Source organism: Arabidopsis thaliana, chromosome 2 (assembly GCF_000001735.4).
Source record: "Arabidopsis thaliana chromosome 2, partial sequence".
NCBI lineage: Eukaryota > Viridiplantae > Streptophyta > Magnoliopsida > Brassicales > Brassicaceae > Arabidopsis > Arabidopsis thaliana.
The window spans coordinates 15914842-15942350 of NC_003071.7; the positions used below are offsets into that span (position 1 = coordinate 15914842).

Below are 27509 nucleotides of genomic sequence, written 5' to 3' on the forward strand. Positions count from 1 at the left end.
ATTTTTTTTTAAACTATGGGTTATTTTTTTCAAAAAAATAATGTGTGGATGTTTCAAAAAAAATCAAATTTCATAATGAAACAAACAAAAATTCGAAGAAGATAATACACATTGTGTTGAGAACAAACAATTATTACACATTGTCGGATTAACCATATAAATACCGAACTTTGCCTTTTGATTTGGCCAAAACCTTAAAGTTAAGGTAAAACCTTCATAGCTGTCCAACAATGTTAATAAATCCATCTTAGAGTTTAAGGTCATTGACAGAACTTTCAGTAACTTTGTCTCCCAAAGCACTCCTTATGTGATACACATACACTAATGGGTAAAAAATTTCAATTTCTCTGACCATATCAATAAATGTCAACGGCAGAGGCAAAAAAAAAAAATTTGGTCAACGAAGCAAATCATAGTGGTTTCTACCACTGTAAAGAAGCCTAACAACATTCTTGTTTGTCTTCCCCTTTCCCCAGCCTCCTCGAAATTCACTTCCATACTCTTGAATCGGTATAAAACCCGGCCCATACCCTCCTCCTCTTCCATGCTAGATAAACAATACCAAATAACTCAAGTTCTGAATACAGTTACTAGAACAAAAGAAACACCTAGTCTTGCTTACATAAGACTCAAATTCAAAGGGCGTTTACCTCGTGCTCAGGTATGTAGACGATGATAGGCTGTTTACATAGCTTGGAGAGAACCTGTTGAAGCAAAACACTGACATTAGATCATTTCTCTATGATGGCAGTTTTAAATGCAGGAAACTCACTAGCAGCTCGGACTCTCCTCCCCAGAAATCGTGTCTTCCAATCCGCTGGCAAAAGCTGAAGAAAAATGCTTAACGTGATAAGGAAAAACAATGCCATTTAGCTGAAAAGTGGTAATGAGTGTGAATGAATTCTTATGAGTTATGACTCACCGTTTCAGAGACTCATCCACAGTGATAGCCACTAAAGCTTCTTTGTACTTCTCCCTTTCCTTGGGGTCATTGCATATAACCTCTTTCACAGCCATTCGTAACTCATCTGTGAAACAAAGGCAAGTTTTGCCACACAAAAACATGATGAACAAGAGATAAACATTCAAATGTATAGACCAGAGAAACCACAAAACATTTTTCCACCAAAAAGGCTAACAGAATGAAACAAAATCCAGTTTTGATTCCCCAATCTCAGCAAGCTTAACACAGTTCAATCTCTTAGATTTCAAAAACACACAACAAAAATCAAAACAAGGCTATATGATCAAATATATAGTTACCTGCATCATCTCTCTCTCGTTGGGGGTTAAGAGTAATACCCTTATTAAAGGCCATTCCTTTCACCTAATTTACATTGAAAAATCACATCTTTTATTCAGGAAACCCCAACAAGAACACATAAAAATAACAGAAACTACATTACCAATGCTCGAAACAGACATCTCCCATCCCCTTTAACTCTATCCACAGCATACTTCTCAACCTTTTTCGCTGCAGGAGACCGATTCCTAGAGATGAATATAAGAATCAATTCGCAGATTAGCGTAAAGGGTTTTATCAGAGACTCGATTGTTGAATTCAATAAACGAGAAAACACACATCGAGGAATTGATTCTGGCGAAGAACACATAACTATTTCCCTTCGTTGTGCTTATGAATGAAGCAGGGAGTGAAGTGGAAGATATTGAATCTGACACAGAAGCAGTAGGAGAAGAAACAAGCTCGAATCTAGCGAAGCCATTTCTCAGCTGCTCTAGAATGTTATCTGCGATATTAATGAATGATAGTGTTAGAAATTAAACGAGAACAAAGCAATAAGGGTGCAGAGCAATGAAGTACTTACTGTTGGAAGAAGATTTGAGCTCCATTGCAGGGGACGGAGATAAGGGAGGAATTCGAATTTTGACTTGAAGAAGCAAGGAAGAAGACTCAGAAATGTAGCCATGAATGTGTAATAAGTTAAATAGTTAAATAACTCTACGATAACACAAATCCGTTGTAGTCTAGCTGGTTAGGATACTCGGCTCTCACCCGAGAGACCCGGGTTCGAGTCCCGGCAACGGAGTTTTTTTAATAGTTTTTCTTTTTTTTTGTCGGCCGTCCGATTAATCCATTAAACGACACCGTCACATATAACCTAACCCCACCAAATCCACCGGAACATATCCAAATAAGTGATAGGTGTTAATCTCACACGTAGGAGGAGTCACGTGGGCACGTGCGAGAGAGCAAAGGTCTAAACTTTATGGTTTAACGACCAACCGGAAAGTTCTGGCAATTGGCAAGGAAGGATTCGAAGCTGGTTGTTTCCCAATCTGCATAAGAAATATCGAAACACTTCCACACAAAATCCACGCGCTCTCTCACGCTCACTCACTCGCATAACACTTGTTCCTTCTTCTCTCAATTTCAAAAAACGACGATCTCTTCGATGCTTTCTCTTCCTTCCTCCTTCATTTCCTTCTGACTCTGCTCTTCTTCTTCGTCTTGGATCTTCGAATTTGTCTTTGTGATTTGAGGTAAAGTTTAATTCTTTGAGCTGGGTTTTGTTTTGTTGTTGATGGGTTTCAGAGATTTGCTTGTTTTATTTCTGAGACACGAAATGGGCAGTGGAACAAATCTGACCAATTTGTGTTCTTCTTCAATTTTATTTAATCTCTCGTGGATTCAGTGATCGACGATTGCTTTTGATCTAATTTGTGTTGGTTTTGGTTTCTGTCAGTGTTATAGAATAAAGATCTGTTTGGAGTGGATCCATTCAAGTAATTGAAGAACTCAACGCAAAAAATGGCTTCAATATCGCATTCATCACTAGCTTTAGGAGGAGCTTCTTCTGCTTCTGCTTCAGATTACTTGCGTAGTTCGAGCAATGGTGTTAATGGGGTACCATTGAAAACCTTAGGAAGAGCAGTGTTTACTACCATCAGGAGGAAGGACTTGGCGGTGACATCTCGGCTCAAGAAAGGGAAGAAATTTGAGCATCCATGGCCTGCAAATCCTGACCCGAATGTGAAAGGAGGAGTCTTGTCTTACCTGGCCGAGTTCAAACCATTGGGGGATACTCAAAAGCCTGTCACTTTGGATTTCGAGAAGCCACTAGTCGAATTGGAGAAGAAGATTGTTGATGTACGAATGTGAATACTTATCATCTGTTTGCATCTTAGTTTGATTTCCCCTAGCAGTTGTATGGTGTGAAGTTTCTCATAACATTGGTTCTTGTGATGCAGGTGAGGAAGATGGCGAATGAAACGGGGTTGGATTTCACTGAGCAGATTATCACTTTGGAGAACAAGTATAGACAGGTAAAAATGCTAGTATAGGTTGGTTTTCAATTTATATAGTTGAGGGAGACCCACCATTCAAATTTGATGTTAATGTATAGCTACAATTTTGTTTGGGAAAGACTTCTTACTGACCCCCGCCATTTTAATGTCAGGCACTGAAAGATCTTTACACGCATCTTACTCCGATACAACGTGTGAACATTGCGCGCCATCCCAACCGACCTACTTTCCTTGATCATATACATAACATAACTGACAAGGTTTGGTCTCTCAGTAGTAAGGCTTTTTTGTCATGCATTGACGATAAATTCTTGTTTTTTTACATTCTTGGGACTCTCTGCTCTTGTTTCAGTTTATGGAGCTTCATGGAGACCGAGCGGGGTATGATGACCCTGCAATTGTGACGGGTATTGGAACCATAGATGGAAAACGTTACATGTTCATAGGTCACCAGAAAGGTAGAAACACCAAAGAAAATATAATGCGGAACTTTGGTATGCCTACTCCTCACGGGTATGTTTTCACGAGGAGCTTCCTGTTTGTAGTTAAATAGAAACATTCAGAGTCAACAACTCTCTTATCAAATTTCTGTAATGTCTACAACAGATATAGGAAAGCACTTCGGATGATGTATTATGCAGACCATCACGGTTTTCCAATCGTGACATTTATCGACACTCCTGGAGCCTATGCAGATCTTAAATCCGAGGAACTTGGACAGGTAGAAGAAATGTCTTTTATGTTTGAAATGTACTACTGGTTTATCTGCATCATAACATTTTTTTTCTTATCTGTATAACAGGGTGAAGCGATTGCCAACAATCTGAGGACGATGTTCGGCCTGAAAGTGCCAATTCTTTCTATTGTCATTGGGGAAGGTGGTTCTGGTGGTGCCCTAGCCATTGGCTGTGCGAATAAAATGCTGATGCTCGAAAACGCAGTTTTCTATGTTGCCAGGTAAACTTTTTCCCAATGTAGTAGGTATGATGAGATGATGTTTTTACAGATTGATTTATCACGTCTGTTGTTTTGCCTTTCACAGTCCAGAGGCATGTGCAGCGATCTTGTGGAAGACTTCTAAGGCTGCTCCTGAGGTATGTACACTGCTCTACTACTCGATTAAAAGTGATCATGTAGACTCTAATATTACACTTGAATGAAACTCGTGTACGCAGGCTGCTGAAAAGCTTAGAATTACCTCCAAGGAGCTGGTCAAGCTTAATGTAGCTGATGGAATCATTCCTGTAACTGATCCTACCTCTAATCTATCTGTTTCCTCTTACACTTCTTTTCTCACTTTGGATCACTGAGTAACTCTCACATGTTGTACAGGAACCGCTTGGAGGGGCCCATGCCGATCCTTCATGGACGTCGCAGCAAATAAAGATTGCTATCAATGAAAACATGAATGTAGGCATAGTTGTTCTTCTCAACGCTGGATGTGGATCTAAAAGAGTTCTAACTTTTTTTTGGGAACTTGTAGGAATTCGGAAAAATGAGTGGGGAGGAGCTCCTGAAACACAGGATGGCTAAGTACCGAAAGATTGGAGTGTTCATAGAGGGCGAACCAATAGAGCCAAGTAGGAAAATCAACATGAAGAAAAGGGAAGCCGTGTTCTCAGATAGCCGGAAGCTGCAGGGTGAGGTTGACAAGCTGAAGGAGCAGATTCTGAAAGCCAAGGAGACGTCTACGGAAGCCGAGCCTTCGAGTGAAGTTCTTAATGAGATGATTGAGAAACTCAAATCCGAGATAGATGACGAGTACACTGAAGCTGCAATAGCAGTAGGTTTGGAGGAGAGACTAACGGCAATGCGCGAAGAGTTCTCGAAAGCGAGTTCAGAAGAGCACCTTATGCACCCGGTTCTGATCGAGAAAATTGAGAAGCTCAAGGAAGAATTCAATACCCGTTTGACTGACGCACCTAACTACGAGAGCCTAAAATCTAAGCTTAACATGCTTAGGGACTTTTCCAGAGCCAAAGCAGCATCAGAAGCTACTTCATTGAAAAAGGAGATCAATAAGCGGTTCCAGGAAGCTGTAGACCGCCCAGAAATTAGAGAAAAGGTCGAGGCAATCAAAGCTGAGGTCGCGAGCTCAGGAGCTTCTTCTTTTGACGAGTTACCTGATGCACTGAAAGAAAAAGTTCTGAAGACTAAAGGGGAGGTCGAAGCAGAGATGGCGGGTGTGTTAAAGTCAATGGGTCTGGAGCTTGACGCTGTTAAACAGAATCAGAAGGATACGGCTGAGCAGATCTATGCCGCAAACGAAAACCTTCAAGAAAAACTTGAAAAGCTGAACCAAGAAATCACCAGCAAGATTGAGGAGGTGGTGAGGACACCAGAGATCAAGAGCATGGTGGAGTTGCTGAAAGTGGAAACCGCAAAGGCGAGCAAAACGCCTGGTGTCACCGAAGCATATCAGAAAATCGAGGCACTTGAGCAGCAGATCAAGCAGAAGATTGCAGAGGCTCTGAACACGTCCGGACTGCAGGAAAAGCAAGACGAGCTCGAGAAGGAGCTTGCAGCTGCACGTGAACTAGCTGCAGAGGAATCAGACGGGAGTGTGAAGGAAGATGATGACGATGACGAAGATAGTTCAGAATCCGGGAAATCGGAGATGGTTAACCCCAGCTTCGCCTGAAGCACAAAACAAGACATTGTTTGTAAGTCAAAAATCTTATCAAAACACCATCTTTGAATCATTCAGAGACACACAACCAAATGCTAACTAACACAAAGACTCGCAGGATCTTGAAGCTCTTTCGATATCCCCGGTAAAGAGGCTATCCTCCATGATCTGAAGCAGAGAGATAAACTATAGTGGAGGAACAGCAACTTAAAAAACCTTGCTTTTGTCTAGTTAGCTTCTGGAACATGATTTCTGGATTGGAACAAGCGTTTGAAGTTGACTTTTGTCTTTGGATTCATTTCTGTATTGTTATGTCTTATTTTGTTAGAACACTAGTTTTGTCTTTGACATACGTGAACATTTTTCACTCCTCTTCTGGTCAAAACCTTTGGTATTTATAAAATTTGTCTAAAGAATACACAGTTTGTTGTGCATTGTTGAAGATACCAACATAAGATCTAAACCGTGTTGGAATTAAACCGGTTACTGGAAATTTTGACAAAGGTAGTTTGGAAACAAATTGACACATAACATATGATAAACTAGTTTTCAACTTTCTCAATTCTCAGTACACAAAAGGAATAACAGCTTTACGAGTCTTGGGATACTCTTCCTTGAACTTGGCAATGTACCACTTGTGACTCGCACGTGCACGCGGAAACAAATTGGAACACGTGTACAGAAAAAATCCAATACCGGCCCAAGACCAAGTCATAACAGCCCAGCCCAACCACTCAATCGCCTCTCCAAAATAATTCGGACAGCTTACCAACTCGAACCAGCCTCCTCTCGGTATCACATAACCTCCCCGGTTCTCTTTCTTCAATCGTACCAAAGTCCGGTCCGACGTGATATTTATATACATGCCGGTTATGAAAACCACCATACCGATAACAAACCGCCACCAGAACCAGTTTCCGTCTTCGTAGTCATCCTTGTAATGCGAAACCCACCTCGCCTGTTCTCAGACAAACCGAAATTAGCAAAATAGATGAAAACCGGAAAATCGAAACGAACCAAACCGAAATTAGCTAAAACCGTACCTGGATATAACCATTGAGGAGATTAAAGGTGAAAGCCAAGGCGGCGATGGTGATCGGAAATCCGTTTTTACCGGCGGGGAAGGAGCTGCGGAAGAGGCGAAGAGGGTAAATGATGGTGCGGTGGAAGTAATGAATGAGATAAGGAGAGAATAGAAGTAGAGATTTAGGGTTGAGAGCGTGACGACCAAAGGGGAAGAGGAGGAGAGTGAGCCACAAGGTTGGGCTCTCCATGACGAACCAAGCAATCGGTGGAGATACGGTGGGACCCCATCCGGTACGGTTGTGTTTACCGTAAGGAGCTTGGAGGAATTTCAGAAGGACGGCGGTTGGTGGGCCGGCGAAAATAAGAGTGAGGAGACAGTATCGGAAGAAGGTTTTATCGGCGATTTCTTCCATTTTTCGGGTTATGGAATTGGGGAAAGATCAGATCTCTCTAATAAGGGCAGAATCAACTCCAATTGGAGAACTTTAATTGGAATTTTTTATTTTTTGGGTCTGATTGTTTACTGTAAATAAATTCACAAATAATGGAATAGTTCACACATGATAATATTACTAGAATTGTCGTTTTTCACATGTAAACGATTCATTTCTCGTGGTCGTATGATGTGTACTTATTATATATCTCTAACTCATTCATCTTTTGGGTCATTTTTAAGAAAAATAGTAAGTGAAATCTCTAAAGAAGCTAGGTTTTGGCCACTTGGCCACCATTATTAACTAATTCAATCTCTAGACTGAAATCATTTTTTTGAATGATACTGACAATACTGTATATAAAAACTAATTTCTATTTTATGATTTAATCGGAAGTATATATAGTGCTTATCACAGACGTGCCAGAGAAATATCTACTCTAACTTCCAAATAAAAGAAAGAATGAATTTTAATTTTAATTCTAGTCAAAGCTCTAAACAGTAAAGTGTCCAAGGAGAGCGTTTTGGATCTAGAAGACTCGTTCTCCGGTTGCAAAGAGGAGCCAAAACACGGTGGTTGCAAAGTAAAGAAAGGCCGTAACCGTCAAGAACGCCTGAAAAGAGCCGAGCCACTGCACAAAATATCCCGTCCCTATTGTACTTACGATCGCAGCCAACGTACCCGCACAATTCGAAATACCTGTCTCGCACACCAGATATACAAACCCTAACTTTTTCAGCAAGAAACAAAATCGATGCAAAAGAAGAAGAAGAAAAGATCCACCATCTGATAACATTATTACCGTGCAGGAAACCAGCATATTGCGGTGCGATGTCCTGTTTCCGCAAAGAGAAACCAAAAGATGTTGTGAGATTCAAGATTATCCCAAAATGGTTAGGTTAGTGATCAATCAAGTTTAGAATGAATGGTTGGTTATATAAGGGTGAGAGTTAACGTACTTGCATATTGAGGAGAAATCCAGCTTGGCTAAAGGAACTCAAGCTCAATGCAATGGTCATGAAAACCGCTGCACAAGAAGGCGACTTTGCGAAGTTGAGGCAGAGCAGAGACAGCCCGGGACCCATAAATCCAATAGACTGACAAACAAAAGCAGGGACTTTCCGTTAGAATGTTATGGGTCGGCTATTTAGTTAACCAAGTATGGCACTTCTAATACTCACTTGCATGATCTTTCGTACTGAGGTTACAGAGTGACCAGTTCTTATCAAGAAGTCCGATGCTGCTCCTGCATAGTAACCTGAGATCGCCATTGTCGCCCATGGAAGAGCGCTAAACCAAGCTGCTTGCTTCAAATTCACATTAAACACCTATGATCAAACAAGACAAAGATATAAAACATCATATATTTTCTTGAAGTTCATATATATCTGAATGAAAACATGGAATAATCCCTATATACCGTCTGGAAGTAAACAGGCATCCATGAGAGAAGAACAAAGTATCCCTGTGAACAACAACTAACGAAAACCGTGTGAGTTTATGGCAACAAAAGATGAGGTATTGCTCTGATAAAGATACTATTAAACTCAAACTCACCCAGTTGTTAGTCACATTAGCAAAAATGATCGCCCAAGTAGGCAATTTCGACAAAAGAAGTCGCAAAGATGGGTTTGGTTTCGGCGAAATGGTTGACGGTTGAACTGGTTTTCCAGCCTGGATAAGCCTGAGTTCTGACCTAGTGATGAAAGGACTGTCCTGAGGGTTGTTTGTAACTCCGCTTGACCAAGTGGATACCCACAATAGACCTAAGGATGCAAAAAGAATAAATGGACCAGAGATTCCTATGGAAGATAACATGAGTGGCGTCAACAGAAGTCCCACAACATTTCCCATGTGAAACCCGGCCATAGATATACCAACCGCACTCGCTCGTTCATCCATTGGAAACCACCTGAGGAAACCATATATCTAACTTAGGTTGTGGTTCTTTCAAACCCAATAGTTTAAAAACGTAAAACGTTTTCAAAATGTAGAATAAAAGGAATTACCGAGAGAGTAGGGTGGTCATGGAGGGCATTGCAACGCCTTCAGCGAGGCCAAAAAAGGCGCGGACACACAATAAGGCTAAGGTCGAGTGTGCAGCTGCCCAAGGAGTGAGTAGAGTGGCTAAGGACCACAATGCCACACCCCAAGCCAACACTCTTTTTCCTCCATACCGATCCACCAATGCCCCTCCGATAACGGATGAAAAAATGTAACCCCATAGGAAGGAGGACTGCAAAATAAACAAGTGTCATAGTACCAAAAGCATATATATAGTGTTAGCCAAACATTTTAAGTGGTACTCATCAAAGTGCCCTAACCTATATATATAGAAGAAATCAATCTAGTAATTGAGAACTTCTCTATTGGTTTAGATCATCCACACCTTAAGTAGCAAGAAAGTCTGGTTTTTACTTGTTTTGAGATTAAATCTGAATTTCGGTTTATCAGTGATCTAAACTCAAAATTTAGGATCATATCCTATATTCCTATGTAATGGTTCTGTCCTTTGCATTGGAATTGAATGTCTCCAAAATCAGGAGATTGTAACTAATTTTTAGCTTTGAAGCCAGACAAAACTCAATAAAAGGACAATTAACGTGACCCACACGGCCACATTATAAACGGTTTGGTAATAAGTTTCACATTCACATTAAGGTCAAGCCTTCTCCACGCTTGCCGCTCAAACTAACGCACCTACTCTTTTTTTCAACAACCACTCCCTCTTTTTCTAATTTATATATCATTATTTTATTTTATTTGTTTAAATTATCGGATATTCTTTCATGTGTTTTACACTTTTGAAAAACAATTTTGGAATTTACGAACGATTCAATTATGTGAAAAGCTATATTTAGCTATTTATATAAGGAAACCAAATCTTGAAATCTTGATTAATTTTTCTGTAATCTTGATTTCTTCAAGATACGCGGATCAAGAATGTAATAAGCGGAGATAATGAAAGAGAAAAACCTATAAAATTAGGAGATTAGAAAATACCTGAACTACCCCTAAGAAAGAACTCGACCAGCCAAGCTTATCGGCGAGTGGAACCACCGCGACGGACATAACAACTCTGTCGGCGTTACATAGACACATCATGCACGCCGTCAATATCACTACCTTAATCCTCTCAGGCATCATCGTCCTCACCTCCGCAATCGCCTCCGACCCCCCTCCTCCGGTCAGTACTCCCTCCGCCGCACATCTTTCCGGGGATTGATTCCTCTTCTTCGCCGCCGCATTTCTTCTCTTCCCATCGCTTTCCGATGAATATCGTAAATTCTCACATCGAATCTGGTTTTTCCGGGCAGAATCAAACACAAAACCAAGAAGGGCTTTCCGGTTTACGATCGGATTCCGAGGGAAACTCGATGAACATGAGGAATGGTGCAGAGGTTTCAGGGATCCTACTGTCGCCATTAATAATTGTTATATAGGAAAGATTAACTTTTCATGCCAATAATGATGTGAATAATTAGGAGTGGTTGGAGTAACGAGAGAGAGAGAGAGTTTCAGCGAGAGAGCGAATCCGCCATGAAAGAAACGTATGAAAGTTTCGTGTGCTGGTGGTGTTTGGTGGTGAAGGGTATTTTAGTCAATGTAGTAAATAGTTTCTGCTGCATCCTACGTGGAGACACGTGATGTGTTGATATGACAAAGTGATTGCACCCACGTCAGCCCCACCTACAACGGGTTAACCGGGATACCGGAGTTTCGGTTAGCAATTGCTAGTTTTATTTTTTGTCTTTGAAATTGGTCTAAAATGGGAAAGAAAGAAGCAGCCCAATTATTTGAAAGCGTGATTCATTCAAAGCCCAAAAAGGAAAAAGTAGTCGTAAATTAGAGAGATGGTCATGTCTGTTTAAGACAATGACATAAGAAAAAGGCATTTGTATTTCACTATGCCCCAACTGGTGCTACGGTAGTGATCCTAATGACAAAGCCATTGGATTTGTTGTATGTATGATGCAGTTTATGGATTTGTTCGATGCGTTTAGGAGTGTGCTTGCCATGTGGTAAGTTGTTTTACAATCAATCGTTTTTAAGTCGCTTTGTCAATTCAAAATCAGAAGTATTTGATAACTGCATTGCACTAGAAATCTAGAATTGTGTTAAAGTATCTTAATGTAACTAATCATATATATCACACACAAACGGTATAGCTATTAAACATAGAAAAACATATTTGTAATTGGTATAGGTTACATAGATTTGTAGTCGTATTTATACAGTCACACATGATGTCATTTGGTGTGGATAATTCATAGAATATAAAGGATTTTCAAAATATTAGATGTATGTGTAACTATTATTTAAGTGTATGTGTAACTATCCTAATAGTTTACAGTGAGATCATGAGATGCCTAAACGGCTAAACTATTAGGCATTTATGAGAAATTGCTCGTGTTTCTCAAGATATGTTCATTTGGGGCTATACGTATTTTCAAATCATCAAAAGTGAGTCTAAAAAAAAAGTTCAAAGTGGGAATGCACCTATGAGTGGTTCATAACATGGCAGAGGTCACATTACCCTCGCATGTTTTGAATTCCTTCCTAAATAAATAAAAGATTCCAAAATCCATTAAAACTCCTACAACATCTAAAAAAGAAGAGAGAAACATGATCTTTCACCAATATAAAAACTACTTCTACGACATCTAAAAAAGAAGAGAGTGCCTATTTTAAATATACAACAACCTACGGGGGAACAATTGAAAGAGACAGAACAAAATAACATTTTCTTATGAAACTTTTAGCCTAATATATCCGACCATATGAAGACATGAGTCATCTATCTCAAGAAAATGGGCCGAAGCTAAGCCCAAAATCGATATATGTGTGGTTTACACCAGTCTGGTTAAGTAACTCGTGACTCACCGACGTGACTCTCATCAATCTTCATCACTCTCCCCCGTGCGCCGTCGGTGCTATTCCACGCCCTTCTTCATTTTCCCAATTAATTTTTTTCTTTCATTTTAAAATTTAAATCCTGAGTTTATTTGGATATTCATTTTTTTTTGTTGGGATGAGATAATACTATTCACGTGTGTGAATTTACCTCCACACTGAATAACTAAATTCTACTCTTGGTTTTTCATGTGTCCAATTTTATATAATAAAGTTAAATAAGATGATGGGATTTTGTACATGGAAAACATATAAAAAGTTGGCATTTTTTATGTAAGAGGTTTTTACACGAGTACAATTAACATCTTATTTAACATGCATTATTTGATGTGTTCTCAAAAGGCAAAAGCTAGAGAAAACAAAAAGAGCAATGGAACAAGAAAAAGCTAAAATAAAATGAAAGTGGAAAGACAGAAAATATAAAGAGAATGACAGAAAAGGAAAAAATGAAAGCGAAATGTGATTATAAAGTGAATAAGTAATGGCAGAAACATCCTCGAGCTATTACCTGACTTTGCATTTTCCCCCTTAAAGTATAAACACTATTCATATGTTTTTTCCTCGTAAATTGAAAAAAAAAATCGAAATATATTTTAAAATGTCATTTAAGAATCAATATTATGATTATTCATTATATTAATACAATCACACATAAATAAACTAACACATACAATTATCATCCAAGTAAGGATATTGTTGCACTCAGCTTCCATGTTCTCTACAAGACCCATACATGCATACATGATACTAGTCATGTAAATTCCGTAGAACATAAGAGTTAACGAACTTATTCTAGACCAGCCAGCGTGCATTTAACCATAAATCGACTATAGAATAGATATATGTATGATCAAACTAATTAGTCCATGGATTTAACATAAATAGGTATGTCAACTCGAATCATGGAAAAATAGTAAAACATGCATAAAAGTAGAAAACAAGATCAAAGAAGGTTCAAAACGTACGAACATCAAAACACAAAGATTGGTGTCACTTTTGACCTTGGACATTCGGTATTCACATTTAAACTCGAATAAAAATGTGTAAGGACAAAAATAGTCTTAAATGATGAGTTTTGGTTCCAGCTAATTTGGAAATACGTTACCTTACAAATTAAAAAAAAAAAAAAAAAAAAAAAAAAGAGTGTGAAAACTCAAAATTTGAGTAGACAAACAAATGGCTTGTCCCTTCAAGTTCGTGAAACAAAACAAAGATGGTCTTTGGTTTTTAACTTCATAGGTAGTGATAGTAGAAGTAAAACCTAGGGGCGTAACAGTCATTTAACAAGCGAGAGCCCCTAGACTTTTTTGCTTACTCTGTCTGCAGTAGTAGTAGTAGTGTTGTACTACCGACTCACTGCTAAAGTTATACAACGGAACTAGCGATAAGGAATTTTCAAAACCTGACCCCTCATATTTTCTCTTTATTCTAATTTCACACCTTTCTTTTATAATCTCACTAATCAACCCTCTCTATTTTCTCTTTCCTTTGTCACTATCCGTTGAGAACCCAAACGGCTCTCTCTCTTGTCTGACTCTCTCTCTCTCTCTCTCTCTCGATCGGTCGAAATTTTCTCTGTAACTCTCTTCTCTCTTTACGAATCCCGATATGAGCCACGGGTGGTTATGGTTATGAATAATCCTGCAAACAACAACCCAGTAGCAGCGTCTTCAGCGTCAGCCGTAGCTTTAGCTCCGCCGCCACATCCGCCGCAGCCTCACCGTCCTTCTACTTCCTGTGATCGTCACCCGGATGAGCGTTTCACCGGATTTTGCCCTTCTTGTCTCTTTGACCGTCTCTCTGTTCTAGACATCACCGGAAAAAACAACAACGCCGTCGCGTCTTCTTCTAAGAAACCACCGTCTTCTTCCGCCGCTCTTAAAGCAATCTTCAAACCCTCTTCCTCCTCCGGTTCGTTCTTCCCGGAACTTCGGAGGACGAAATCGTTTTCAGCATCAAAGGCTGAAGCTTTTTCTCTAGGTGCGTTTGAGCCACAGAGAAGATCCTGTGATGTTAGGGTTAGGAACACTCTTTGGTCTCTGTTTCACGAAGACGCCGAGCATAATTCTCAAACCAAAGAGGGTTTATCAGTAAATTGCAGTGAGATTGATCTCGAACGCATCAATTCAATAGTAAAGTCTCCTGTTTTCGAGGAGGAAACTGAAATTGAAAGTGAGCAAGACAACGAGAAAGACATAAAGTTTGAGACTTTCAAGGAACCCAGAAGTGTAATCGACGAAATCGTTGAAGAAGAAGAAGAAGAGGAAACGAAGAAAGTTGAGGACTTTACAATGGAGTTTAATCCACAGACAACGGCGAAGAAGACGAACAGAGACTTCAAAGAGATTGCAGGGAGTTTCTGGTCAGCGGCGTCAGTATTCAGCAAGAAATTGCAGAAATGGAGACAAAAGCAGAAGCTTAAGAAGCATAGAACCGGAAATCTCGGAGCCGGATCCTCTGCTTTACCGGTGGAGAAGGCAATCGGGAGACAACTTAGAGATACTCAATCTGAAATCGCTGAGTATGGTTACGGAAGGAGATCGTGTGATACAGATCCAAGATTCTCAATTGACGCTGGAAGATTCTCGCTTGATGCTGGTAGGGTTTCGGTTGATGACCCTCGTTACTCTTTTGAGGAGCCACGCGCTTCGTGGGATGGATATTTGATTGGAAGAGCTGCTGCTCCGATGCGAATGCCGTCGATGTTATCTGTAGTGGAAGATTCTCCGGTTCGGAATCATGTTCACCGGTCAGATACTCACATTCCGGTGGAAAAGTCACCACAAGTATCAGAAGCTGTGATTGATGAGATTGTTCCTGGTGGATCTGCACAGACCAGAGAGTATTACTTAGACTCATCATCTTCACGAAGGAGGAAGAGCCTTGACCGTTCTAGCTCCACTAGGAAGTTATCAGCCTCTGTCATGGCTGAAATTGATGAACTAAAGCTGACTCAAGACAGAGAGGCTAAAGACTTGGTTTCACATTCGAATTCACTGAGAGACGATTGTTGCTCTGTTGAGAACAACTATGAGATGGGTGTTAGAGAAAATGTAGGGACTATAGAATGCAACAAGAAGAGGACGAAGAAATCTCGATGGAGTTGGAACATATTCGGGTTGCTTCATCGAAAAAACGGGAACAAATACGAGGAAGAAGAAAGAAGAAGCGGTGTGGATAGAACGTTTTCGGGGTCGTGGAATGTAGAACCGAGGAACGGGTTTGATCCGAAGATGATTAGGAGCAATAGTAGTGTGAGTTGGAGAAGTTCCGGAACCACTGGAGGAGGGTTGCAACGGAATAGTGTGGATGGATACATTAGTGGGAAGAAGAAAGTTAGTAAGGCTGAGAATGGAATGCTCAAGTTTTACTTGACACCGGGTAAAGGAAGGCGAAGAGGAAGCGGCAATTCGACCGCACCGACAAGCCGGCCTGTTCCGGCTTCTCAACCTTTTGGTAGTAGAAATGTTATGAACTTTTACTAACAACATTGTAATGAGCTCGAGTCTTCTTTTTAGATGTAGTTGGAATAATGTGTGATGAAGTTGCATTGACAGAAAATGTTCAAAGATTTACATATTTTTTTTGGGTTCAATCTGATTCTTGTGTTGGGATTTGATTTTGCCAATTTTAGAAATTTGTAGTTCAAAGTGTTAATCCATCTTCTTTGGTCATGAATGTATACATAATTTTGAGTTGATTATAATTTTCTTACTACTTCTATATTAAAGGTTCTTATACATAAGTGAGAAAGAGGAAAATAGCAATGACATATGAGAATTGAAATATAGCTAAAAATCAGGAGCAACTCATGGACAAAAGAAGAATTAATATGAGCATCCGAAATTTTCGCATAACGCTTCACTTTGATAAACTTTTAACTAAACCTTTTATGTTTTACCTTCACAGATAAATTAATTTGAAATCAAAGTCAAAAAGCGACATTTTTTTTTGTCAGTAGTTTAGTATAAATAAGCAAAAAAAAAATGTATAATCTACCGTCTGAAATCAATCATATACAAAGACTTCGACACTTTGTCAAGCTCAAGCGACAACAGAAACAAAAGATAAGTCATGGGCCCGTGGAACATGTTAAGGAGGCAGGAAAGTGAAACTAACAAAAAAGATATGTTAAGGAGACAAGAAGAGCCCGTGTGAGCATATGACTCCAAAATTATTTGAGGTCATAGGGCAAAAATTACTCTCTTGGGCCTTTTGTTAAGGATACCAAATTAAATCATACCTTTTTCTATGAGTTTAAAAAAAAAAAAAAACCAAATGGATCAGAAATAGCGAGAGATTATGATCCCTATTGGTATCTAAAACTTTCCTTTTGTCGCAAAATCTTGAGAAAATTTACGAAAAATCTGTCAACTGCGACTAGCCGAATATGTATGTTCCAATCGTTTAGTTTACGTCAGGCCCAGCTCAGTTTTTTAGTTCTGAAAGCCCATAAATTGTTTTAGTTAGCCCAGCTCACACTAACAAGTAGCAAACTAAATTCAACCATTGAAGTTGTCGAAGAAGTATTAATGTATTATAGCTACACCTTTTTAGTCCAAAGCTGATGAGAAATACAGTACATCATCATAATAAATACGAAAGTTTTAAAAACGTTTTGATGATTAAAGTCGATATTTCCAGATTTTCAAATTGTTATGTTGTCGTCTTTTGGACTTTAGTGTTACTTAAAAAGAAGGTTACTTTCAAGGATTGTTGAGAAAATGACAATAACAAATTAACTACAAATTGGAGTTGATTGACACTTTACCCAATTTTAACCATGACCGCTCAGCAAATCATCTGTCGAGTTAAGTGGCTAGCTGAGACATCTCGGTACGGCAAAGATACTAATTGACCAATTTGACCATAAATGTATACAAAATTGTTTAAATGGTGTGTGGCCTAAACGGCGTCGTCCAAGCGACACGCATATTTGTATGTAGCCTTAGCTTTGAAACAAACCCAAAGAGGCTGTCTTTGTTGGGTCATTGTTTACAACGACATGAAAGCCATTTCTCAACTTATTCTACTGTCTTAGTTTCTAAGCATTGTAATCTCCACCTCACTTCACACAGCTTCTAAGACACTTTTTACAATATGTATGTGACCATTGCATCCGCTATCAATATACCAAAATAACGCATTAATCTTTATATACGGAATTCTTGTTTTTAACTATAAGGATAAATTCACAATTATATCTAAAAATGTGTGTGCGTGAGTTGTAGACAATTAAAACTATTGATCATTAAAATTTACTATAAAGTCGTTGGAGAAAAAGTTTACTATAATTGTTGGAAAAAAAAAATTTACTATAAGGTCTCATTCGTATTCTGACCATAGTTTTCATTGGACTGTTAAATTTGTTATATTCTTTGTATGACTAAAAGAACATCTACATGCATGCCAAATAAAGCGACCACATTAAAAAGTTTGATCCAGTTTTGGTTCGAATTTAATTTGGAAATTTGAGTTTTGTGTTTATTTTGTAATGTAGAAGAATAAACTTGAAAGTGTTAATACGTTCAATTATATTTGGTTTCGATTGAAATTCAATCTAATGTGGTTAGATGAGTCCTATATTACCATGTCATTGTTAATACCCATTGCCAAAAATAAAAGTGAAGCAGAAGGAGAAATTGTTTTTGTATACCCGAAGGAATTAAGATGTACGATCTTAAAATAGACATTTCGGCCATCTATCAAAATAAATGTCTAAAAGTTTTGTGGTCGTCTTAAATACTACTTCGAGTTCAGACGTATACGTCTCACCAAAGTAATGCACATACTTGATGTTAAGTTTATCTCTTTTTACTATTTCAAATTTCGCGTTTGACAACACTTTAAGTCTACATTATCCATAGAGAATATAACATAAAGATCATGAACTTCTCATGAATGTATAAGACAAATCAAGCTTATATATGAGATCTATTTAGTAATTTGATATGTATGTAATATATGATAAATCTTTGATGCAATATTTTATTATGATTATTAGATATACACTAGTCAACTTTAACTTTAGAAGATTAATCATTCCGTCGCAAACCATACCATAAATTAGCAAGGGATCGACTTAATATCTCCGATCCGCTATATATTTAAGAAGCATTTAGATTGTTTATAATACATGTCATGATTTTATAATTATGTATATATAAATACTAATTGATGTATGAAGTACGTAGATAATGTTACGATCTATTAATCTATTTACATTAACTTTTAATTAGTGTTGAGTAGGGAAAATTAACATATAAACCTTTAGCAGTTGGTTGTATTATTAAAAATAATTTGAACTTAAAATCCACCTTCGAAAAGATAAATCAAACAAGTATAAAAAATGCTATAAATCCAGAATATTTACCTAAGGTTTTTATTCTTCTACTTAATAATGTAAGATAAAACCGGCACAATACTTGTTACGTATGCATGGTAGGTACCGCAATTGTGTAAGCAAATCGGCACAATACTAAGGTTACATATACTAACTAAATAAAACAATCTGATTTCAGTGACACCGTATATCTAACCTTTATTCAAATCCAAGGGAACATGACTTGACTTCTTCTGTTGGAACTAACTCGATCCCTCAACCATCTCCAGGGATAGAAGAGTTAGTAAAATCAAACTTGAAGTGAGGAAGTAAGCAGTTTAACGACTCCATATGACTACAGTTATATACAAAGTTGGGCACAAAGTACAAGTACTAAATACTCAAAGTCAGATAATAATTTTAATAAGTACAAACTATATATATGCAGTACAATTATTGAGTATATATAAACGAGACTGGTGATTTGGGGCATTGTCCACCAGGGTGTTATATCCCAATTGAAATTTGAAAATTTAAGTGTGTGAGTGTTACGACAAAAAAAAGTGTGTGAATTGTAGGCGCGGTGAAAAGGTAAATTAAGATTGGAACTAGAAAAATAGTTGAATATCCTTTACTAAAAGTTGTCAATTCCGGTTTTAGTAAAAAAAAATTTTAAAATAGAAATTTTATCCAAAAGACTTCAAACACACATATTCGCATATATAACATAAGATATCATTTTTTGTAAACAGTTAAAAAGAAAAACACATGTTTTTTTTTTTAATTTAGAAAAAAACATGTTATTATACAAAACAGAGTTTTGCCCACTTTTAATATGTTATGAAAAGAAAAATGATTTTCTTGGGTTTGGTCAGAGAGATTGGTTGTGGTAAGAATGGGAATCTTAATTACAAAGAATTGGATTTTGGGTCGACCTACCACCTAAAACGACGTCGCCTCCATCTCTGGTTTCCAAATCTCTTTCTCCTCTCCCTTTATAAGCTTGCGTTGGCCAGTCGCTCATCTCGAAAACAGAGAGAAAAAGACTAAAAACACAGTTTAAGAAGAAGGAGAGATAGAGAGAGAAGAGAAAGATAGAGAGGGAGATGGGGTCTCATATGGTTTGGTTTCTATTTCTTGTATCCTTCTTCTCTGTGTTCCCAGCTCCATCTGAGAGCATGGTTCGCCACTACAAGTTTAACGTGAGTTTATATATTCACAGTTCCATTTACAGATCTTATGCTGATTGCAGCATATAACATAGTCGCAACTTAACTTTATCCCTGCTTACGTAAAGAAACATACATATTGTTTGTGGCTTCGTAGTGGAACATATGCAATTATGTAATCTTTATATTATGAGCCTTTACTTACAAAGATTACTTGAGATTTATGTACGTGTGCTATTTTCACTTTTCAAACATGAATTTCCTACGTTTACAATCATTTAATGTAAAAGGGATGATATAATGTATTTACGTACATGTGAACAACCAAGCATGTTATTTTTTCCTTTTTTGTTGCAACTTACAATCAAGTAATGATTATGGTTATGATTATGATATTGGTGTGTGTCTTTTGCCTTATATATATATTTATCCCTTTCGTTTAACTTTGCAATATAATTATTACTGATCACTATATTTTGGTTTGAAATGGCGCAGGTTGTAATGAAGAACGTGACTAGATTATGCTCAAGCAAGCCAACCGTGACCGTCAACGGTAGATATCCAGGTCCCACAATCTACGCACGAGAAGATGACACGTTGCTCATCAAAGTCGTTAATCACGTCAAGTACAACGTCTCCATCCACTGGTAAGCTTCTACTTAATCTTCATTTGAATCATCATTTATAAATTCACAAGTTAATTGATTGGTAACTTTGGACGATCAGGCACGGTGTGAGACAAGTGAGAACGGGATGGGCTGATGGGCCTGCTTACATAACTCAGTGCCCGATCCAGCCTGGTCAAGTCTACACATACAACTACACTTTGACCGGCCAACGCGGAACGCTCTGGTGGCACGCTCATATCCTCTGGCTCCGAGCCACTGTTTACGGTGCATTGGTCATCCTTCCCAAACGCGGTGTTCCCTATCCTTTCCCCAAACCCGACAATGAGAAAGTCATCGTTCTAGGTATCTCAATCAGTATATATTTTCAACCACAATTATAAAGTTTGGATTCATTAAAATTTTAATTCTCTTGTCCAATAGAATTGAAATTTGGATCGACCAGTCAAAATTATAAGTTAGAAATTTCATATCAGAATGGATGTAATATTCATTCAGTCATTCATTGCAATGTGATTTATAGTTGAAAGCTCGTAAAACTAAACACCACTACTATCTTTAGTTGCTACAGGTTTTTTACATTTCATGCAAATTTAGCATGACTAGATACATAACGGTCATAATAATTGTAGGTGAATGGTGGAAATCGGATACTGAAAATATTATTAATGAGGCGCTTAAGTCTGGATTAGCCCCTAATGTCTCTGACTCTCACATGATCAACGGACACCCAGGCCCAGTTAGAAACTGTCCATCTCAAGGTAATCTCTTAATTTCCAATTTTAATTTATAAGATTTTTAAAAGATTATAAGCTAATCATGAAAGCCTCTTTCTATATCCGAAGGTTACAAACTGTCAGTAGAGAATGGCAAAACCTATCTGCTACGACTAGTCAACGCTGCACTTAATGAAGAACTCTTTTTCAAAGTCGCCGGCCATATTTTCACGGTGGTAGAAGTAGACGCAGTCTATGTTAAACCGTTCAAGACCGACACCGTCCTTATAGCCCCCGGTCAAACCACCAACGTCCTCCTAACCGCCTCAAAATCCGCCGGGAAATACCTTGTAACCGCTTCTCCTTTCATGGACGCCCCAATCGCGGTGGACAACGTAACCGCCACCGCAACTGTTCATTACTCGGGAACACTCTCCTCCTCCCCAACAATCCTCACCCTTCCTCCCCCGCAAAACGCTACTTCCATAGCCAACAACTTCACAAACTCTCTTCGTAGTCTCAACTCCAAGAAGTACCCTGCTCTTGTCCCGACCACCATCGACCACCACCTCTTCTTCACCGTCGGCCTTGGGCTAAACGCATGCCCTACTTGCAAGGCCGGAAACGGAAGCCGTGTCGTGGCTAGCATCAACAATGTAACCTTCATTATGCCTAAAACCGCTTTGCTCCCGGCTCATTACTTCAACACAAGTGGAGTTTTCACGACAGACTTTCCCAAGAATCCACCACACGTTTTCAACTACAGCGGAGGATCAGTCACGAACATGGCCACAGAAACCGGCACAAGGCTCTACAAGCTACCGTATAACGCCACTGTTCAGCTTGTCCTTCAAGATACCGGCGTCATAGCGCCAGAGAACCATCCAGTACATCTTCACGGTTTTAACTTTTTTGAAGTCGGTCGTGGATTAGGTAACTTCAACTCCACGAAAGACCCAAAAAACTTCAATTTGGTAGATCCGGTTGAGAGGAACACAATCGGAGTTCCATCCGGTGGATGGGTCGTCATCAGATTCAGAGCAGATAATCCCGGTACGCACACTAATTTTTGGTTAAGAAAAAGTTAATCAAAAGATTTAGTGGGTTAATTAATTATCGCCATGTAGATTTAGGTCATAGATCAATATCTCTTTGGTTATTACTTTATGACTAGACTTGCAATCTCCATGCTATCAAAAAAGACAAATAAAATCTTGTGGTAGTAAGTCAAATACTATTATAATAAAACTGATGGATTAATATGTTGTAAAATGTAGGGGTTTGGTTCATGCATTGTCACTTGGAGGTACACACGACGTGGGGATTAAAGATGGCTTTCTTGGTGGAGAACGGCAAAGGACCCAATCAGTCGATTTTGCCGCCGCCTAAGGATCTTCCCAAGTGCTAAGTCCTGCAACTAAATAGGGCGACATATCAACATCACGCCACGTCCAAGAAGACTAATGAGTGGTGATTTAATGCGTGGATTTGGCTAACAAATTGTATTTTTTTGAGCAAAGCAAAAGGTTCGGTTTTTTTTGCTCATGTCAAAAGTTTGAATAATGGAGAAAAAAGAGCATTGTATTATAATAATTTGTTTTCATTATATTCAAATTCCATTCATATTTTTTATTATTGTCTCTAACACACCTCTTATATGGTCCAAAGTTGTAGTTTATTCTTTGGTCCAACAACTTTACTGTGCACACATTCTCTTATTAATTATATCGTCCTTACTCGGGTTTAAAAATATGAGTTTTTATGTTTCTCACCACTTCAGAGTTTTTCCATCGATCAAACTTATCAGGTTGCAAATTATAAGCTAATTCTGTTACACTGCCTCAATTTCGTTTAATAAATATGTTTTTATTTTTTCCGATTTTTATGCAACATCAGATGTATAATAGCTAGTTGCGTAATATTAACTTGTTATTGGTCGAAGAGGTTTAATAAGCAAATGTAGAGATAACTCAAAGCATTTTTTTAATCTCCACACATTCATCCAAAACATTTTATAAAACAAAACATACAGAGTGTTAGTACTACATTGAGAACCTCACAACAATTTGATTTTCACATGAAGAATTTAATCGAGTTTAACGTTGTATTATTAATTGCAGGTCGATGTACAACGTACTAGCCAAAGAAGTGTCGTACCAATTTGTATATTTTATCACTCTACCATCTAGAAAATACTTTATTACATAGGTAGCCCATAGCCATGTGGGGTTAGGACTGTGTCAAGTACATGATAATACGAGGATTAATGATAAAATGATTGATTAAGGGGTGCATTAGATAAATTAAAGAAACAAGAAAAGAAAACAAAACTATGTGGTTATCTAAACTGGCCTCTTGAAACACATTAGCTTTTGACCTTGACCTTGAGCCGCCCTCTTTGGAGAAGGGAGATGATTTTCTTTTCTTTTCTTTCTAAACCGACGTTTTATCATCTCAATTATTTGGCTCACATCTTACGTATTTTTCTTCCCGATTGTGCTGCCATGAAACTGGTTTTTATTATCTACATTATATGTTAAGTTAGGTAGCTAGCTTTCCTTTGCCTTTGTATATATCTTGATGTGTTTTTAGGATTTCTAACTTTTAAATTTAATTTCCTTAACTTTAAGGCAAGCATATTTAATAATCCATCTTTTTTTTTTAAAGAATCCATCTTATTTGTGATATAAGTTTTAGCGGCGTAATAAACATCGTTTTAGCAATTCAAGGGACCATGTGATTAAAGATAACTAGATGACAACAATTCATAACAACTTTTATCAACAAAAAAAAAAAAAATACAATCCATAACAACTTTGACTAGTAAAATTTTATGTTTAAGATAAGTTATTAGAAATGGAGAAAGTTCAAAAAACTAAACTTTTGCTGTCAGATCTAGCGCAAAAGTCCTCTCATAAATTTAGAATAATTCAAATGAGCTCATTAAGAATGTTAAAGTTGCTAAACAAATATTTTTACCACATTCCACCATCACTTGGTTAGCGGCTGTGTGCAATGTTGTTTAAACTAGGTACATCGAATACGTACTACGTATGAACTTCGACAATTAATAATGAGTTAATATTATAGGGCAATGTCAGAGAAACATGGTATACATATATTTTCAAAATTGAAAACCGTATTTAACTTATCATAGTAAATTTGAAATATTTATACTGAATTTTAGAGTTAAATTTAACCATTAAAATAAGTAAAAATGACAAATTAAACTACAAAATTTCGCTAAGCAAATCAACCAATGAATTCAAATGCTAATTAACCTAAATCTCATCAAACGATAACTCCAACTAAACACAATAAAACTTGAGATAAAAAAAAAAACAAAAAAAAAAAAGTTATGATATACTTCTCGCGTTGTAATTGGTGATGTTTTGCCATTAAGCGACAACGGAAGAATCTCTCATGAGCACAATCCGATCGAGCTGCTCCAGCGCATTGTTGTGGATGATGACATAATCTGTATGGTACTGGAGGTGAATCTACAAGCTCTCTTCACTATAAACCGGCTCTAAAGGAACATAAAAAAACTACAGAAAGATTAAAAGTTAGATCGTTTGAAGAGAAACACGACTAGAAAAATGTAAGTAGTCCACCAGATCAATATTATAATTTTCTCTCCATGTCTTACATTCTTATATCTCCATTTGTCTACTGCGAGATTATTACAAAATCGTCAAGATCTTGTACTTACGAGGAGATATAGGTTTGTGTATCCAATCTCGTAGTTATATTAACGTTTGGAAGGATCCGAGATATCAATCTATTTGTGTTTTTATGTAATATTTATTAGTGTTATCGATGAATTAAAACTTTAATATAATTTTTTGAAAACTATTCGTTTAAGTTATTAAAAATTGTAAATCACAAAAAAATGCATTTATAGTTAACTTTTAATTTTCTAATAAATTTAAACGAATACATCATTTAGAAATATGTAAATGATGCATTTGTAAGAAATTTTTATAAAAAATACATCATTTATAAATATAGGGAATAGCATTTACGTTTATATAATAAATTTAAGATGTTTCCATGTATTTTCTATAAAAATAAGTAAAAATTAAATGACAAATTAAACTACAAAAAAATTCGTTGACTAAAAGACACTATCAGAATCTTGTTATTTGCTTGGTGCCCCAGTATCACATACTTGAAACGTAAAATATGGGTTCCAACTTATAATAATATAAAGTCTATATTATAAAAAGTAATAAAAACTTAAAAAGAAACAAATGATTTGTGCAAAGCCACTAATGTACAAAGCGTGTGGAGCGCATTATGAGTGGGAGCCCTACAGGCACGCTCGCATTCTTTTGCTGTCGCTCCGGTGGGTCAAACTGTTTGCCAGAGCTTCCTATTTACTCTCAACGTCGTGTCGTTTTTGTGTTGCCTCTCATATATATGATATTTATTTTAATCCTATTACTTTATAATATGAAACAAACCTCAATTGTTTTGCTGTCACAAATAGTACCCACTTTCTGAATGACCGTACCGAATTTTTATTACATATACACTTTTTTTTTTTTTTTGTCAAACACATATACACTTTTATAAGATATGAAAAATATCAACCACTAGAAATAAGTATTGTAAGAACAAAGTATTTTTGTACAACCATTTTTAGATTATTAAAATATTAATTTTTATTACTCTTTCAATAACACTTGTAACGAATTGATTGTCTATTTTGTATTTTTTTAGTTTACTTTAAATACATAGGTTTGATTTCTATTTTTTAATATTGGAAGTCAAAAGCATGAGAGTATGGATCATAAGTTGACGTCGTTAATTACAGAGAATTGTGTCTAGGTTGATAAAGGCTTAACATGCCAAATTTCAACTTGATAAATGTTACCCATTTGTTTGTTTCGTCCCATAGTTCCCATAGTTTATTAAATATAAAATGTATTTTTAACTATTATCAATTGTATTATCTAATTTTTCTAAAATAGAATATCAGTGTAATAGAAAATTCATAAAACATCGAATGAATAAAATTTCCTTATTGGCCACATATATAGTATATTGATTTGGAAATAGAGAATTCTTTTGGCGACCAAAGAAACAAATAGTATGAATTTTCTTGCCTAAAATCTTTTTTTTTTCTTTGGTTTCATAAGATCTACAGTAGTAAGGAGCAATAGACTAAACTTTAATTAACCAACAACAATAAATAATGAAGTAAAATATCATTATGTAAATATTACATAGGTGGTGGTGGCAAGAAGATGATTTTAGGCTTTGTAGCTAAACCATTAGCAAAAGTATTGTGTAACACCAAAATATAGAAAAGAAACCTAAAAAGGTCTGAGATCTGTATTTAAGATAAATAAAGAAATATAGTCATTATGTATATTTACTTACATGTATCTATTAATAACAAAATAAATTATTGAGGAGAAAAAAGTATCCTCATTCGGAAATAGAAGATGCTTTCCCTTTGGGGAAACTCCACGATATTAATAATATTCATAACAAAACCAGTCATTGTCTTGCACCACTCCAATTAAAAAAACGTCTAATAACTTTACTTAATATTTTATTGACCCTATTAGTATTTAGTAGAAAAATAATCGTGTGTTGGGTGTGAGTGGTGGACAAACAACTCTGACATTTTATTTAAACAACTCTGATATTTAAAGAATTATAGTTGCACAGAGCATCATATTATATTATTGTTTTTTTATATAAATTTACATGTAAAAACATCTGGCGCCTTTTTTTAATTAAAATTCGATATACTGTGAAGGCTCTTTGCTACTTAACGTCGTCCATTGAATTAGGATCGCACGGAATGGTAATTTGAAGATTTTTATCATGTCAAAAATTGATAATATGTGGATTGAAGTTTAGATGATAATTTAAGTGGTGATGCATTAAACTACTAGACTATGTATCAATTCAAGTTCAAACTTTAATGAAGCTGGATCCAATTCACCATACTCAAAAAGACTGATTTATTTTTATTTTTTTTAGATTGAAATTATGGCACGTTCTAAAATAACTATAGACGAATTTGGTAGAAATATATATTTTCATCTTGAAATTTTATGCATAAAATATTTTGAGACGAAATATTTCTATAATTAGAAAAGTCTAAAATTTCTAATGGTTTTACTATAGAAAATATTCCAAAAATTTATATATACAATCTAAATTTAAATTTGTTCATCCATTGTGAACTTTTGATAAATTTTACTAAAATTTTAGCATTGGTAACATACTTTATTGAAGTTTTTATTTTGCATCTGATAATCTTCGAAATACATAAAAACAATGTCTTATAATTATTCAACTATTTTCTGCCACCCATTTTGTTGAGGGCACTGTGTAAACCACATTTATTTTGAATTTGACATTCGTTTTTATTATATTTCTTAGT

At 36.8% G+C, this 27509-nt stretch overlaps 6 protein-coding genes, 2 long non-coding RNA genes and 1 other non-coding gene across 12 annotated transcripts; 5 read left to right on the forward strand and 4 right to left on the reverse strand.

The window, feature by feature from the left end:
* Positions 1 to 116: 116 nt before the first annotated feature.
* Positions 117 to 1966, reverse strand: AT2G38025 (Cysteine proteinases superfamily protein). Of its 2 annotated transcripts, NM_179959.4 has the most exons (8): positions 1827 to 1966; positions 1583 to 1748; positions 1407 to 1491; positions 1264 to 1327; positions 923 to 1028; positions 773 to 827; positions 651 to 704; positions 117 to 547 (listed from the first exon to the last, which is right to left on the reverse strand). In NM_179959.4, the coding sequence occupies exons 1-8, from the start codon at positions 1849 to 1851 to the stop codon at positions 398 to 400; spliced, it is 705 nt and encodes a 234-aa protein (NP_850290.1). In that variant the 5' UTR covers positions 1852 to 1966; the 3' UTR covers positions 117 to 397. The 2 variants fall into 2 exon arrangements, with proteins under 2 accessions (NP_850290.1, NP_001325264.1); NM_001336685.1 differs by having other exon boundaries at positions 1407 to 1748; positions 1827 to 1907.
* A 9-nt stretch (positions 1967 to 1975) lies between these two features.
* On the forward strand, positions 1976 to 2048 carry AT2G38030. Its single transcript has one exon. It is a non-coding gene; the product is annotated as a tRNA-Glu (tRNA).
* A 142-nt stretch (positions 2049 to 2190) lies between these two features.
* On the forward strand, positions 2191 to 6329 carry CAC3 (acetyl Co-enzyme a carboxylase carboxyltransferase alpha subunit). Of its 2 annotated transcripts, none has more exons than NM_129360.4 (12): positions 2191 to 2502; positions 2706 to 3109; positions 3211 to 3285; positions 3420 to 3527; positions 3620 to 3780; positions 3874 to 3988; positions 4070 to 4224; positions 4310 to 4361; positions 4443 to 4511; positions 4600 to 4677; positions 4751 to 5930; positions 6015 to 6329. In NM_129360.4, the coding sequence occupies exons 2-11, from the start codon at positions 2771 to 2773 to the stop codon at positions 5906 to 5908; spliced, it is 2310 nt and encodes a 769-aa protein (NP_565880.1). In that variant the 5' UTR covers positions 2191 to 2502; positions 2706 to 2770; the 3' UTR covers positions 5909 to 5930; positions 6015 to 6329. The 2 variants fall into 2 exon arrangements, with proteins under 2 accessions (NP_565880.1, NP_850291.1); NM_179960.1 differs by having other exon boundaries at positions 2277 to 2502; positions 6007 to 6328.
* DET2 (3-oxo-5-alpha-steroid 4-dehydrogenase family protein) lies at positions 6295 to 7480 on the reverse strand. Its single transcript, NM_129361.5, has 2 exons — positions 6940 to 7480; positions 6295 to 6854 (listed from the first exon to the last, which is right to left on the reverse strand). The coding sequence occupies exons 1-2, from the start codon at positions 7333 to 7335 to the stop codon at positions 6462 to 6464; spliced, it is 789 nt and encodes a 262-aa protein (NP_181340.1). The 5' UTR covers positions 7336 to 7480; the 3' UTR covers positions 6295 to 6461.
* Positions 7481 to 7676: 196 nt separating this feature from the next.
* PHT4;2 (phosphate transporter 4;2) lies at positions 7677 to 11054 on the reverse strand. Of its 2 annotated transcripts, NM_129362.4 has the most exons (8): positions 10360 to 11054; positions 9366 to 9592; positions 8914 to 9268; positions 8777 to 8821; positions 8538 to 8684; positions 8316 to 8453; positions 8159 to 8192; positions 7677 to 8055 (listed from the first exon to the last, which is right to left on the reverse strand). In NM_129362.4, the coding sequence occupies exons 1-8, from the start codon at positions 10780 to 10782 to the stop codon at positions 7886 to 7888; spliced, it is 1539 nt and encodes a 512-aa protein (NP_181341.2). In that variant the 5' UTR covers positions 10783 to 11054; the 3' UTR covers positions 7677 to 7885. The 2 variants fall into 2 exon arrangements, with proteins under 2 accessions (NP_181341.2, NP_001325125.1); NM_001336686.1 differs by having other exon boundaries at positions 7692 to 8192; positions 10360 to 11046.
* A 1013-nt stretch (positions 11055 to 12067) lies between these two features.
* On the forward strand, positions 12068 to 12301 carry AT2G08920. Its single transcript, NR_140434.1, has one exon. It is a non-coding gene; the product is annotated as an other RNA (long non-coding RNA).
* Positions 12302 to 13749: 1448 nt separating this feature from the next.
* On the forward strand, positions 13750 to 15976 carry AT2G38070 (LOW protein: UPF0503-like protein, putative (DUF740)). The gene has a single exon (NM_129363.3). The coding sequence runs from the start codon at positions 13896 to 13898 to the stop codon at positions 15753 to 15755; it is 1860 nt and encodes a 619-aa protein (NP_181342.1). The 5' UTR covers positions 13750 to 13895; the 3' UTR covers positions 15756 to 15976.
* A 1067-nt stretch (positions 15977 to 17043) lies between these two features.
* On the reverse strand, positions 17044 to 17261 carry AT2G08925. Its single transcript, NR_140435.1, has one exon. It is a non-coding gene; the product is annotated as an other RNA (long non-coding RNA).
* A 2141-nt stretch (positions 17262 to 19402) lies between these two features.
* On the forward strand, positions 19403 to 22775 carry IRX12 (Laccase/Diphenol oxidase family protein). Its single transcript, NM_129364.4, has 6 exons — positions 19403 to 19794; positions 20257 to 20408; positions 20488 to 20732; positions 21020 to 21148; positions 21233 to 22156; positions 22381 to 22775. Exons 1-6 carry the CDS (start codon positions 19699 to 19701, stop codon positions 22509 to 22511), a joined length of 1677 nt encoding a protein of 558 aa, NP_565881.1. The 5' UTR covers positions 19403 to 19698; the 3' UTR covers positions 22512 to 22775.
* The last annotated feature ends 4734 nt before the right edge of the window (positions 22776 to 27509 follow it).

Excerpts from the sequence above, each read along its gene's own strand:
- AT2G38025 (NM_179959.4), bottom strand. The coding sequence starts at position 1,851 with ATGGAGCTCAAATCTTCTTCCAACA. Across the intron at positions 1,029-1,263 it reads ACGAGAGAGAGATGATGCAG|ATGAGTTACGAATGGCTGTG; the intron begins GTAACTATATAT and ends TTTGTTTCACAG. Across the intron at positions 705-772 it reads GAGGAGAGTCCGAGCTGCTA|GTTCTCTCCAAGCTATGTAA; the intron begins GTGAGTTTCCTG and ends TTGCTTCAACAG.
- CAC3 (NM_129360.4), top strand. The coding sequence starts at position 2,771 with ATGGCTTCAATATCGCATTCATCACTAGCTTTAGGAGGAGCTTCTTCT. Across the intron at positions 3,989-4,069 it reads AATCCGAGGAACTTGGACAG|GGTGAAGCGATTGCCAACAA; the intron begins GTAGAAGAAATG and ends TCTGTATAACAG. Across the intron at positions 4,512-4,599 it reads TAGCTGATGGAATCATTCCT|GAACCGCTTGGAGGGGCCCA; the intron begins GTAACTGATCCT and ends CATGTTGTACAG.
- DET2 (NM_129361.5), bottom strand. The coding sequence starts at position 7,335 with ATGGAAGAAATCGCCGATAAAACCTTCTTCCGATACTGTCTCCTCACT. Across the intron at positions 6,855-6,939 it reads TCCTCAATGGTTATATCCAG|GCGAGGTGGGTTTCGCATTA; the intron begins GTACGGTTTTAG and ends GTCTGAGAACAG.
- AT2G38070 (NM_129363.3), top strand. The coding sequence starts at position 13,896 with ATGGTTATGAATAATCCTGCAAACAACAACCCAGTAGCAGCGTCTTCA.
- IRX12 (NM_129364.4), top strand. The coding sequence starts at position 19,699 with ATGGGGTCTCATATGGTTTGGTTTCTATTTCTTGTATCCTTCTTCTCT. Across the intron at positions 20,409-20,487 it reads TACAACGTCTCCATCCACTG|GCACGGTGTGAGACAAGTGA; the intron begins GTAAGCTTCTAC and ends TTGGACGATCAG. Across the intron at positions 21,149-21,232 it reads TAGAAACTGTCCATCTCAAG|GTTACAAACTGTCAGTAGAG; the intron begins GTAATCTCTTAA and ends CTATATCCGAAG.